We start from the raw sequence: 14,075 nt of genomic DNA, 5'->3' as shown, positions 1-14,075 counted from the left end.
ATTTTTCACAGAACTAGAACAAAATATTTCACAATATGTATGGAAACACAAAAGACCCTGAATAGCCAAAGCAATCTTGAGAAAGAAAACCGAGCTGGAGGAATCAGGCTCCCTGACTTCAGACTGTACTACAAAGCTACAGTAATCAAGATAGTATGGTACCGGTGCAAAAACAGAAATGTAAATCAATGGAACAGGATAGAAAGCCCAGAGATAAACCCACGCATATATGGCCACCTTGTTTTTGATAAAGGAGGCAAGAATATACAATGGAGAAAAGACAGCCTCTTCAATAAGTGGTGCTGGGAAAACTAGACAGCTACATGTAAAAGAATGAAATTAGAACACTCCCTAAGACCATACACAAAAATAAACTCAAAATGGATTAAAGACCTAAATGTAAGGCCAGACAGTATCAAACTCGTAGAGGAAAACATAGGCAGAACACTCTATGACACAAATCACAGCAAGACCCACCTCCTAGAGAAATGGAAAAATGGAAAACCAAAAATCAACAAATGGGACATAATGAAACTTTAAAGGTTTTGCACAGCAAAGGAAACCATAAACAAGATGAAAAGACAACCCTCAGAATGGGAGAAAATATTTGCAAATGAAGCAACTGACAAAGGATTAATCTCCAAAATTTACAAGCAGCTCATGCAGCTCAATATCAAAAAAACAAACAACCCAATCCAAAAGTGGGCAGAAGACCTAAATAGACATTTCTCCAAAGAAGATATACAGATTGCCAACAGACACATGAAAGAATGCTCAGCATCACTAATCATTAGAGAAATGCAAATCAAAACTACAACGGGGGGGGGCTTCCCTGGTGGCGCAGTGGTTGAGAGTCCACCTGCTGATGCAGGGGACACGGGTTCGTCCCAGTCCGGGAAGATCCCACATGCCGCAGAGCGGCTGGGCCCGTAAACCTGCACCTCCGAAGCCTGTGCTCCGCAACGGAAAAGGTCACAACAGTGAGAGGCTCGCGTACCGCAGAAAGAACAAAAAAAACTACAATGAGGTATCACCTCACACCAGTCAGAATGGCTATCATGAAAAAAACTACTAACGGGCTTCCCTGGTGGCGCAGTGGTTGGGAGTCCGCCTGCCGATGCAGGGGACACGGGTTCGTGCCCCGTTCCGGGGGGATCCCACGTGCCGCGGAGCGGCTGGGCCCCCGGAGCCTGTGCTCCACAGTGAGAGAGGCCACAGTAGTGAGAGGCCCGCGTACAAAAAAAAAAAAAAAAAACTACTAACAATAAATGTTGAAGAGGGTGTGGAGAAAAGCGAACCCTCTTGCACTCTTGGTGGGAATGTAAATTGATATAGCCACTATGGAGAACTGTATGGAGGTTCCTTTAAAAAACTAAAATTAGAACTAGCATACGACCTAGCAATCCCACTACTGGACATATACCCTGAGAAAACCATAACTCAATAAGAGACATGTACCACAGTGTTCATGGCAGCTCTATTTACAATAGCCAGGACATGGATGCAACCTAAGTGTCCATCAACAGATGAATGGATAAAGAAGATGTGACACATATATACGATGGAATATTACTCAGCCATAAAAAGAAATGAAATTGAGTTATTTGTAGTGAGTTAGATGGACCTAGAGTCTGTCATATAGGGTAAAGTAAGTCAGAAACAGAAAAACAAATACCGTATGCTAACATATATATGGAATCTAAAAAAAATGGTTCTGAAGAACCTAGGGGTAGGACAGGAATAAAGACGCAGACATAGAGAATGGACTTGAGGACACGGGGAGGGGGAAGGGTTAGCTGGGACAAAGTGAGAGAGTGGCATGGACATATATATATTACCAAATGTAAAATAGATAGCTAGTCGGAAGCAGCCGCGTAGCACAGGGAGATGCTTTGTGACCACCTAGAGGGGTAAGATAGGGAGGGTGGGAAGGAGACGCAAGCGGGAGGAGATATGGGGTATATGTATATGTAGAGCTGATTCACTTTCTTATAAGGCAGAAACTAACACACCATTGTAAAGCAATTATACTCCAATAAAGATGTTTAAAAATAAACAAATGATATTACAACATTTAAAAATCCATTGGATAGATTATCAGGTAACTATAAAAGAAAAGGAAATGAAAATACAAACGAAATAAGAACAAATAAAGGAAAAATCTTAATGGGAGATATGAATTTTTATATTTGTTTTGGTAATGCAGAGTTAAAATAAAACAAAAATAACTACCATTACCTTAAATCGTTTCCATTTCATACCAGAAAGTGCATTTTTTACTCACTTTTGCTCTGACTTGTAGCTTCTCACAAAAGCAATATGACCTTTTTTTTATTATTAAAAAAAATAATAATAATGCTACCAAAACTCTTCTAAGAACTTTGGAGACTTTTTTTTCCAAGTAATATTCAAAGAAATTTTTGAACAGATTTTCCCTTACTAATTGTAATGACAGTTATTTTCTCTTTTATTTGGTCCTAATGTAAAGTTATATAATTCCTATTAATAGCACACGATGAATCTACCACCAATATTATCTGAAGGGGTGGAACTCCGAGTTGAGTTCTATTCATCATTTTCCACTGGAAAAACATCCTCAGTATTGGCCAAGAATTAGTACCTTAAAGAAAACAAGACCAAATACCTGCTGGATACAGGCTCATATAGCAGGGAATAAACAGCAAGGAGCAAATTCACAACGTGAGCTCATGTCAGTGCCAAACACTTCAAATAAATTTAAACTTGTTTGAATCTCCACACTTTCATTTTATATCAGAGACCACAGACTCAAGCCAATACTTTTGATACTGTAATACATACATAAAAACCGTAACTATTACAACAACTCATATTCATGCAGCCTTTCAGTTTATAAAAAGCTATCATATGCATTGTCTAATACAGCCCTCACAAACACCAAGCTCTGTGTTGCTATCCCCACCAGGGAAACTGAGTGCCAGAAAGGGTCAATGACTTGCTCCACGTAGAGGAAATATTATTAACTAATAGAACTCGGCTCCTGACTGCCAATCTGGGCTGTTTTTGTTAAACTGCAGAGGCTTCCAAGACAATTTATTCTTCAAAATAGAAATAAGACAAAACCCTGATTCATCGATTCATGAACTGTTTTTTGTCGCTCTGGATGCAGTCTTGTCCTCAGCCACTGCACATACATATTGGAGAGCTGAGGGGCTGGGGAGGGCAGTGATGATTGTAAAATAAAACACACACTAAGTGGGAATGATCTGGATTAAACATTTTAACATTGTTTGCTGAAAATAAATATCTCAGCCTCAGACCCACAGTTATAAAACTAAAAGAGACCTTGAAATTCATCTGTTCTTTTTCCATTTCACAGATGAGGAAAATATGGCGATGGAGAGAGCACAGAACTCCCTAAAGGTCACCCCGGTAACTGCCGACAGCAGAGCCAGGACCACAGAGCTGGCTCTCTTCCACTCCATGCCCTGATTGTGTTTGCAAATTAAAGGACTAAGCACAGTCCAGATATTTACAAGGAACCATCACAGTGCTAGAGAAATGAGCAGATTAGACCTTACACACCAACATTACAAGTGTAAAAATTATTATTTTACATATCATTGAAAGCAGCAGGAACTTTATAAGAAAAATAGTCAACGTATATATTTTAGGCGCTCATTGTTAAGGTTAAGGAAATTTTCTAAAATATAACTTTTTTTCCCTTTAGATACATGGAATTTTTTTGAATTTTGTTATAATAATAACAGACTTAAGTACATTCAAAAACAGGATAGGGCTTCCCTGGTGGCGCAGTGGTTCAGAGTCCGCCTGCCGATGCAGGGGATGTGGGTTCGTGCCCCGGTCTGGGAAGATCCCACATGCCGCGGAGCGGCTGGGCCCGTGAGCCATGGCCGCTGAGCCTGCACATCCGGAGCCTGTGCTCCGCAACGGGAGAGGCCACAACAGTGAGAGGCCCGCGTATCGCAAAAAAAACAACAACAACAACAAAAACACAGGATAGTCTCTCAGAACTGTCACCACCTGTAACTTACATGAAGAATAAAAAACAATAACATTTCATCACCTTTTCTAGATACAGGTCTTTCAACCTATTACCTACATTACCTGTCCTGTTCACACCCATTGCCTGTCTTTTTCAGGAGTTTTCGGAAAGTTATTGAGCTATTTTGAATGTAGGTGATTCTTATTTCCCCTCTGAAACTTAAATGCTAGGCAACAAAATATCTCTGAAGTTTAACTGACCAACATGCTAAAAATGCTTAGGTTGTAAGCCATTTGCTACTTACACAATATTCATTTCCACATTAAAAAAATAAATAATCTAATTATACTTTACTGTACCTGCGAGTCCTTTAAAAGACTTTTCACTCTCCAATTCAAATCGGATATGAAATTCTTTTTGGAGATGCAGAATATAAGAGTTTTCTAGATATTATTGAACATCATTCCATAGGAAAAAAAAAACCCATTTATGTAGACCAATAGTAAACCACACAGGTGATAGAAAATATTGACAGTAAAATTAGTTTTTTGTCTCACATTCACAAGATCATTTTTCCACTTTAATACAAGGTCTAATCTATAGCAGATGCCAGTACTAATTGAGAGAAAATTCCATCCTTCATGTTCTGATCAATCTGAGGAAGGTTTTTTCCAGAGGTGAAGAGCTGCCTGAATTCTGAAGTGTAGTCTGGACTCCAGTGAGTAATCTTTGTAGTTATTTCTAAAGATAAATAACAATAATATTGTAATGTCAAAATTCGTTTATACACCAGGGCACCACCACCCTCCTCCCCCTCCTCTCATCTTCATTCCTTATTTGCTTTCAAACGTTAATATGCATAACAGTGGATTTCGTTAAAATGCAGATTCTGGTCCTGGGAGGAGATGAGGACTGCAATATTCTGTATTTCTAGAAGCTTCCTGGTGGTGGTCTAAAAAGCATGCTTTGACTAGCAATGTTTATATGTAATTACCAAACCATTCACAAACAAGCAAGAAGGTTGCATGGAGGGCTTAACAAATTTTGTGAACTATTTTTAAAGAGTTGACCTCCTTTTCTAAACTGGAAATTTCTGGCAGCCTGTAAAAACAAGGTGAACATAATCATTCACCGCCACCACACACACACACACAAATTTATATATATATAGATAGATTTAGATATAGATATAGAAACTCGCACAAAACGACAATTACAACAAAGATAGCAGGATTACTTGGTGACACCAAAATTACTTACTGCAATTCTGATGGGCAAATATCAATGGTTTGATCAATAATTATTATGTGACAATGTCAGGAGGGGCATTAAAAATCCACAGATTATTTAAAAACTTCACTTAGATCATCCATGTTGACTTCTCTTTGCTAGAATTGTTCAGAATCAGCAAAATGGAATGCTTTGGACCTTGGGCTCTGCTTTCACACACCACCGTGGCCCATGGGAGAGCTGTACTTTCTTTGCAGTGGCATTCATTTCTTTCTACAGCCCTTTACTTTATACAGGTCTAAGGGTTACTTACTGGTAACCTTGGTAAGGGTTATTATTCATAATGAGGGTTATTATTCATAAGCTAAGCCAACATCTTACTAGAGTTTACCAAAGGACATAATTGAGTATTTCCCTAATTAACTTTGGAAGTTTTGCAAAGCTCCTACTGCACAAAGAAAACTACAGATAATCAACAGTCTTGAAATTATGGAACGTCTGTTTATGTTGACATCACTGGGACTGTCTTGAGTTAGTGGTGACTTTTGATCACTGCTGGTCTTGCTTTTTCATAGTGAATTACTAGTCTTTTATTTTCATTGTTATAAAGTTGCCTTATTGTGCATTGCTTAGATAACACCAAATATGTCCAAATGATATGAATACTTAGAAACCGTATTTTTAGTCCCAAATTTTCCAATGGGACTAAAAATTTTCAATAGATTTGAAGATACATGAATGTCAGTTGACATAGGAGTCATACTCACTCTCAACAAATTAACTTTAAAAGTGACTTTCTCTCATATCCTCGGCTTAAAAAAAAAAAGATAATGAAACCTCTCTTGGCTCCACTGTGCCTCCAAAGCTTCTGCCCCATTACTATGCTTTATTCACAGCCAAATATCCTGAAAGAGTTGCCTGGAGTAGCAAACTCCACTTTCTCACCTTGCTTGTCAAAGTCACCAACGATCATGCTGCCAAGTTCAGCAGCCACTTCTCTGGTCTCACCTTGATTGACCTCTTGGCAGCCCTCTTCACAACTGACCACTCTCTTCTTTTGAAACATTTTGTTCACTTGGCTTTCCCGGATGTCCTCCTAACTCACTGGCCACTTCTTAATCTTCTTGTTTAATCTCTAAAATGATGGCATATCCCAAGGCTCTATGCTGGATCTCCTTCTCTAGCTGTATAACTTTCCCCAAATGACCTCATCAAGCACCACAGCTTTAAATATCACTGTCTCTGTTCTGGTGACTTTGAAATATCTACATTTGGCCTTGACCTTTACACTGAACTCCATGCTGGTATATATGACTGCCAACTCACCATCTCCACATGAATACCTATAGGCACCTCAAAATATCACAGTCCAAACAGGAGAAAGTTTTTTTTTTTCTCTCTCTCTCTCCTCAATCCTTATCCTCTAAGTATTCCCCATTTCATTCAAGAAGCATTATCAACCTCGTGGCTCAACACCCTCCCCACTCCACCCCCCAGCCAAGAATGCTCCTCATGCAGTCCTCTGGTGACTGGTCTTCTCAGGACTGGCTTTAATTATGCTAATCTCAACTACATACCACCTCAAGGAAACCTTCCAGAATCAACTCAATCTAAAGTAGCACTCGAGTACCCTGTATCATATCGTAAATCTCAGCAAAGCACATACCATTGCTACTCTTCTTATTTGTTTATTTACCAATAGCCCTCAACTTAGAAGGTAGAAACATTGCCTGTTTATGCACAGTTGTCTATCTAGAACCTTTTCTAGTGTCTAGCACATAATAGGTACTCAGTGAATGCTCTGCTGAATTTGAGTAAATGAACAAACTAGTGAATCAGCAAGCTATTTATGGCCTACAGCTATCATGGCATTCTTTCTCCATGGCAAGTAGTGTTCAAAGCAAGCAGACCACAGGGTTTGTGCCTCCAGTAAGTGAGCCATGATCACAGGAGGTCTGAGAGCCACTGGACAGCAGAATTGATAAAATGCTTTGAAACTGCCACAGTAGTCAGAAAGAAGAAAGAGGAGAAGATTCAAAGGGCTTCTTCAAATCAATGGCTCTTTAAGGAAATAAGAGAGATGGTGGAACACACCAAGGATCGGCAAACTATGACAAAAATTATGGCCAAATCTGGGCACACCCATTTATTTACATATTGTCTTCTATGGCTGCTTTTAATACAATTGAGTAGTTGCAATGGAGACCTTATACTGTAAAGCCAAAAATACTTACTAATTGGCCCTTTACAGAAAAAGTTTGCTGACCCCTGATATAGAAGAGAATAGGCCAGAAATCCGTCATGTAGGTCCCCAAAATCACAACATGTGTAAACAGCCACAGGGTCAGGCATTAAGAGGGTTGGAGGGCTTCCCTGGTGGTGCAGTGGTTGAGAGTCTGCCTGCCAATGCAGGGGATATGGGTTCGTGCTCCAGTCCGGGAAGATCCCACACGCCGCGGAGCAGCTGGGCCCGTGAGCCATGGCCGCTGAGCCTGTGCTCCGCAACGGGAGAGGCCGCAACAGTGAGAGGCACGTGTACCGCAAAAAAAAAAAAAAAAATGGAAACAGCACAATTCCAGCAAAAGCCACAGGCAGAAACTAAGCATAAATTAGCAAGTGTAAAATTGTGACTAATTTTTCATTAATGTGTTCATTTTAAGTGTATCAAGTTACTGCTGTTGTTAAAATTGTATTGACATTCCTGACTCCATAGCAATCAAAGAGAAGCTGCCGTTATCACTTACCTTGCAGTTTCTAGGACCTTTATGGCCTTGTCAATTTCCCCTTGGTTTTTATACAAAAATGCCAACTCAAACAGAGTAAATGGCACTAGGTAGTGGTCATACTTCAGTAGCTTTTCACTAAAAGAGCAAATGAAAAGCAATTAAGTCTTAAAAGAACAAGGAACATATCATTCTTTTCCAACATATATGTATTTTTCCCCATTCTTAAGAAAACAGCTACAGCACTAAGACTATTATCAGAGAAAAGCTGTCATTATACAGTTAAAGAACCTAATAAACCATGGCAATAAATAGTATGCTTTTAATATATTACTTTTTTTTCTTTTTTACTTTTTTTTTTTTTTTTTTGGCCAAGCTCTGACATGCAGGATCTTAGTTCCCCGACCAGGGATTGAACCCATGCCCCCTGCAGTGGAAGCACGGAGTCCTAACCACTGGACCGCCAGGGAATTCCTTATATTACTCTTTTATTTTATTCCTTAATATAAATCCAGCACTGATGATTGGTTACTGACCTTCAGGTATACAAATGCATGCAGATCTTCAAAGATTAACCCTAGAAAGGATAAGATCATCCCTCCTGAACATGAATGTGTTCAGGAAATGACTCCACTCAGAAAACGATGCCACTTATTTCTCACTGAGGTTGAACTCTCTTTGCACTGCTGTCTTATAATGCTTCAAAATGTCAAGAAAGAAGTGGTCAACACTTTGGTTTTCAGCAGTATTATGAAAATTCTCTGACTACAAAACATCTAGAAGCACTCAAAAAAATAAGAGCAACACCCTTTAAAATGCAGAGCTCAGCTCACAAGGACATAAGGAAAACTCTCAAACTGAAAGCAAAACAAAACCAGAACTCTAAGTGTGTGCATGATGCCAAAGCACCCCTAGGTCTGTTTCAGTCTGAATCAGCCAGGGCTTTGTGTCTCAATGTCCACACAGGAGGTGAGGCCTTGGGTCCACATAGTATGTAGAGCCTGGGCTGAGACTCTACATAAAGCTGGGGCTCTGCTCCACCAGAGAAAGGGCAGATGAGAAAAACCCACTTGCAGCATAGGAGGAAGACAGGGGCAGTTGGCTCCTTGGCCTGAGGTCTAGGTGAGGGGGGGTGGGAAAAAACACATCCCTTAGGAAATTAATAACCAATAGGCCTGCCCTCACATGAATCTGCAATTCAAATTTATGTGGCCCAAATGATCCAAGAACTTCTAAGCAATGAAATTAACATGAAGGTGGCCCTGGCCTGGAAAAGCCTTTTGGGCATCTGGCAGAAATAAAAGCAAAATCACTTTAGAGAGAGACTATTCCTCAATCCTAGCCTCATAGGAGCCTCAAGATAAAACCCCACTGAAGGTGAACTCACAATTCAAAACTATAAAATACATCGGCAAGCAATTCACTATGAGAGTCAAAAAATACAACAAATAGCCCAAATGGGTCATCCTTTTGATCCTAATAAAAACACCAATAAAAGAGAACTCAACGGATACTTCTTTAACATGTTTACTAAAGCCTGTATATTACTTATTTGGGAAATAGATATTGTCTCTTTCAGCTTCTTAGAAGGACACCGGTCCTCCTACATTCTCATAATATATAGTCAGAAAGAGGCAGATCAGTAGCTATGGATGGAAAGGTATATGATATGGAACAAAAAACGTCAACCGGCAGTCTATGGCTGTGATCTATTTGGCTTACACAATGGTTTCCAAAAACTTGAGCCAAGATTTAAAAATCTGGAGATGTTATACAAAATTCAGATTCCAGGCTTTCCATGAAAAATTGTAGGGACTTCCCTGGTGGCACAGTCATTAAGAATCTGCCTGCCAATGCAGGGGACACAGGTTCGATCTCTGGTCCGGGAAGATCCCACATGCCGCGGAGCAACTAAGCCCGTGTGTCACAACTACTGAGCCCACACGCTACAACTACTGAAGCCCTCACACCTAGAGCCTGTGCTCCGCAACAAGAGAAGCCACCACAGTGAGAAGCTCGTGGACTGCCACGAAGAGTAGCCCCCACTCGCTGCAACTAGAGAAAGCCTGCGAAGACCCAACACAGCCAAAAAAAAAAAAAAAAAAAATTGTAGGGATTATTGCTACTGGGCCCACACTGTCCAGAGCAATAATCAATTAGAGCTCAGGAGTGGCTGCATTCTTTAGAGAGAACACACAATCTCCCTAATCTGCAGTGCCCACTAATCCCTATTCCTGCCATTGTTCAGTAAGGTTACTTGTCTGGCCCCTGTAATTGCATATGTGACTCCAGATGTAGAGAAGAGGGTCAGGCATCAGAACCTTGACTCAACTCTCTAATTAGCGAAAGAGCAGGACATCATGATCAATGCTCTTGGGGGGTTAAAACTCATTCATCTACAGAAAAATACCCCTTGCCAAAAGAGAAGCAGTTTTAGTATTCATCACAGTCGTTCTTTCCTGTCACATTATCATTACAATGATGGCGAGTCTTTCTACTCAACTTTGAATCCCTAGGATTCAGGATCACAGTCTCTGGCACATAATAGGTACTCAAATATCTGTGGAATAAATGAATGACAGACAAATGCATGAATCAAAAAAGTATCAGATGTTCTGTACATTGCTGCCAGAATTTAGACAGACACATGTCAGCCTGGCTGTAAATTTAGCTTTTGTAAGTCACCTCTGAACACCAGGTAGAAAGGCATAACACCACGTTCCACTTAGGTTATAATTTTTTTCTCAAAGAATAAAGAAAACATTACTGGATTCTCTTTCTGGTAACACCAAGTAAAAGGTTAGCAACGGGAGATAAAAGCATCACTTTCTCACGGCGATTCCCCAGAAACCACAATTTGCACTTAAGTTGGTTTCATTGTCCGCTTTTACCTTTGGACAACGTGATTGAAACACAATTCCGATTGCAAAGGCCGCTGTAAGTTCTTCAGGCAGCATCCTTTCAGCAACTTCACTAAGCATTCATCATCTACAGAGTAGTCGCTGGAGTCTTAAAGCAAAACAAACATACAATTCACACACAGAAAGAAAAATACTTGTAAAAATCCTATTTAAGAGGTAGCACTAACAGCTCTTAGGTTTCAGAGGGACCATTTAAAAATAAGGAGAGGGGGGACCTTGAAGATGGCGGAAGAGTAAGACGCGGAGATCGCCTTCCTCCCCACGGATACACCAGAAATACATCTACACGTGGAACAACTCTTACAGAACACCTACTGAAGGCTGGCAGAAGACCTCAGACCTCCCAAAAGGCAAGAAACTCCCCAAGTACCTGGGTAGGGCAAAAGAAAAAAAGAAAAAACAGAGACAAAAGAATAAGGACGGAACCTGCACCAGTGGGAGGGAGCTGTGAAGGAGGAAAAGTTTCCGCACACTAGGAAGCCCCTCCGCGGGCGGGGACGGCGGGAGGCGGAGTGGGGAGCTTCAGGACCGCGGAGGAGTGCACAGCGACTGGTGCGGAGGGCAACGCGGAGAGATTCCCGCACAGAGGATCGGTGCCGACCGGCACTCACCAGCCCGAGAGGCTTGTCTGCTCACCCGCCGGGGCGGGCGGGGCTGCGAGCTGAGGCTCGGGTTTCGGTTTTGGACGGAGCGCAGGGAGAGGACTGGGGTTGGCGGCTTGAACATAGCCTGAAGGGGTTAGTGCACCACGGCTAGCCGGGAGGGAGTCCGGGAAAAGTCTGCACCTGCCGAAGACGCAAGAGACTTTTTCTTCCCTCTTTGTTTCCTGGTGCGCGAGGAGAGGGGTTTAAGAGCGCTGCTTAAAGGAACTCCAGAGACGGGCGCGAGCCGCGGCTAAAAGCGCGAACCCCAGAGACGGGCGCGAGCCGCGGCTAAAAGCGCGAACCCCAGAGACGGGCGCGAGCCGCGGCTAAAAGCGCGGACCCCAGAGACGGGCGGGAGACGCTAAGGCTGCTGCTGCCACCAAGAGACCTGTGTGCGAGCACAGGTCACTCTCCACACCCCTCTTCCGCGGAGCCTGTTTAGCCCGCCACTGCCAGGTTCCCGGGAACCAGGGACAACTTCCCCGGGAGAACGCACGGCGGGCCTCAGGCTGGAGCAACGTCACGCCGGCCTCTGCCGCAACGTCACGCGGCCTCTGACGCCGCAGGCCCGCCCCGCACACAGTGCCCCTCCTTCCCCCCCACCCCCGACCTGAGTGAGCCAGAGCCCCCGAATCAGCGGCCCCTTTAACCCTGTCCTGTCTGAGCAAAAAACAGACGCCCTCCAGCGACCTACACGCAGAGGTAGGGCCAAATCCAAAGCTGAGCTCCTGTGAGCTGTGAGAACAAAGAAGAGAAAGGGAAATCTCTCCAAGCAGCCTCAGAAGCAGCGGATTAAAGCTCCACAATCAACTTGATATACCCTGCATCTGTGGAATACCTGAATAGACAAGGAATGATCCCAAATTGAAGAGGTGGAATTTAGGAGCGAGATCTATGATTTTTTTTCCCTTTTCCTCTTTTTGTGAATGTGTACGTGTATGCTTATGTGTGAGATCTTGTCTGTATACTCTTGCTTCCACCATTTGTCCTAGGGCTCTATCCGTCCACGGTTTTTTAAAAAAAATTTTTTCTCAATAATTAATTTTAATTGTAATAACTTTATTATACTTTACCTTCGTTCTTTCTTTCTTTCTTTCCTTCCGTCCTTCCCTCCTTTAGACAACGAATCACCCCAAATTGAGGAGGTGGTCTCTGAGAGCAAGATTTGTGATTTTTCCCCCTTTACCTCTTTTTGTGAAGGTGTATGTGTATGCTTCTGTGTAAGATTTTCTCTGTATAGCTTTGCTTCCAACATTTGTCCTAAGGTTCTATCCGTCCCTTTTTTTTTTTTCCTAAATATTTTTTAATTCAATAACTATATTATACTTTATTTTATTTTTACTGTATCTTCTTTCTTTCTGTCTTTTTTCCTTCTTTCCCTCCTTCCTTCCTTCCTTCCTCCCTCCCTCCCTCCTTTCTTTCCTTCTTTGCTTCTTTCTTCCTTCCTTCCTTTCCTCCTTTCCTTCTTTCTTTCCTCATACTTCTACTAATTCTCTCTACTTTTTCTCCCTTTTATTCTGAGCCGTGTGGATGAAAGGCTCTTGGTGCTCCAGCCAGGAGTCAGGGCTCTGCCTATGAGGTAGGAGAGCCAACTTCAGGACACTGGTCAACAAGAGACCTCCCAGCTCCACATAATATTAAATGGTGGAAATCTCCCAGTGGCCTCCATCTTAACACCAGCACCCAGCTTCACTCAACGACCAGCAAGCCACAGTGCTAGACAACCTATGCCAAACAACTAGCAAAACAGGAACACAACCCCACCCATTAGCAGAGAGGCTGCCTAAAATCATAATAAGGCCACAGACACCCCAAAACACACCACCAGACGTGAACCTGCCCACTAGAGAGACAAGATCCAGCCTCATCCACCACAACACAGGCACTAGTCCCCTCCACCAGGAAGCCTACACAACGCACTCAACCAACCTCAGCCACTGGGGACAGACATCAAAAACAACGGGAACTACGAACGTGCAGCCTGCAAAAAGGAGACCCCAAACACAGTAAGATAAGCAAAAAGAGAAGACAGAAAAACACACAGCAGATGAAGGAGCAAGATAAAAATGCACCAGACCTAACAAATGAAGAGGAAATAGGCAGTCTACCTGAAAAAGAATTCAGAATAATGATAGTAAGGATGATCCGAAATCTTGGAAGTAGAATGGACAAAATGCAAGAAACAGTTAACAAGGACCTAGAAGAAATAAAGATGAAACAAGCAATGATGAACAACGCAATAAATGAAATTAAAAGTACTCTAGATGGGATCAATAACAGAATAACTGAGGCAGAAGAACGGATAAGTGACCTGGAAGATAAAATAGTGGAAATAACTACTGCAGAGCAGAATAAAGAAAAAAGAATGAAAAGAACTGAGGACAGTCTCAGAGACCTCTGGGACAACATTAAACGCACCAACATTCGAATTATAGGGGTTCCAGAACAAGAAGAGAAAAAGAAAGGGACTGAGAAAATATTTGAAGAGATTATAGTTGAAAACTTCCCTAATATGGGAAAGGAAATAGTTAATCAAGTCCAGGAAGCACAGAGAGTCCCATACAGGATAAAT

General features: G+C 41.9%; 1 protein-coding gene across 2 annotated transcripts in view; it reads right to left on the bottom strand.

Annotated features, from left to right (window-relative positions):
• Window positions 1-3,949: 3,949 nt before the first annotated feature.
• The window catches only part of TTC39B (tetratricopeptide repeat domain 39B), a 146,745-nt gene continuing 136,619 nt past the window's right edge, over window positions 3,950-14,075 (bottom strand). For both annotated transcript variants that reach the window (XM_029203285.1, XM_029203283.1), the window contains 3 exons: window positions 10,830-10,947; window positions 7,960-8,076; window positions 3,950-4,726 (listed from right to left, as the gene is read on the bottom strand). In XM_029203285.1, coding sequence (XP_029059118.1) covers window positions 4,636-4,726; window positions 7,960-8,076; window positions 10,830-10,947 — 326 coding nt within the window. In that variant the 3' untranslated portion in view covers window positions 3,950-4,635. The remainder of the gene's footprint in view (window positions 4,727-7,959; window positions 8,077-10,829; window positions 10,948-14,075) is intronic.

Source organism: Monodon monoceros, unplaced genomic scaffold (genome assembly GCF_005190385.1).
Source record: "Monodon monoceros isolate NGI ecotype Baffin Bay Population unplaced genomic scaffold, NGI_Narwhal_1 Super_Scaffold_5, whole genome shotgun sequence".
Taxonomy (NCBI): domain Eukaryota; kingdom Metazoa; phylum Chordata; class Mammalia; order Artiodactyla; family Monodontidae; genus Monodon; species Monodon monoceros.
This window is presented reverse-complemented; position numbering and strand designations above follow the sequence as displayed.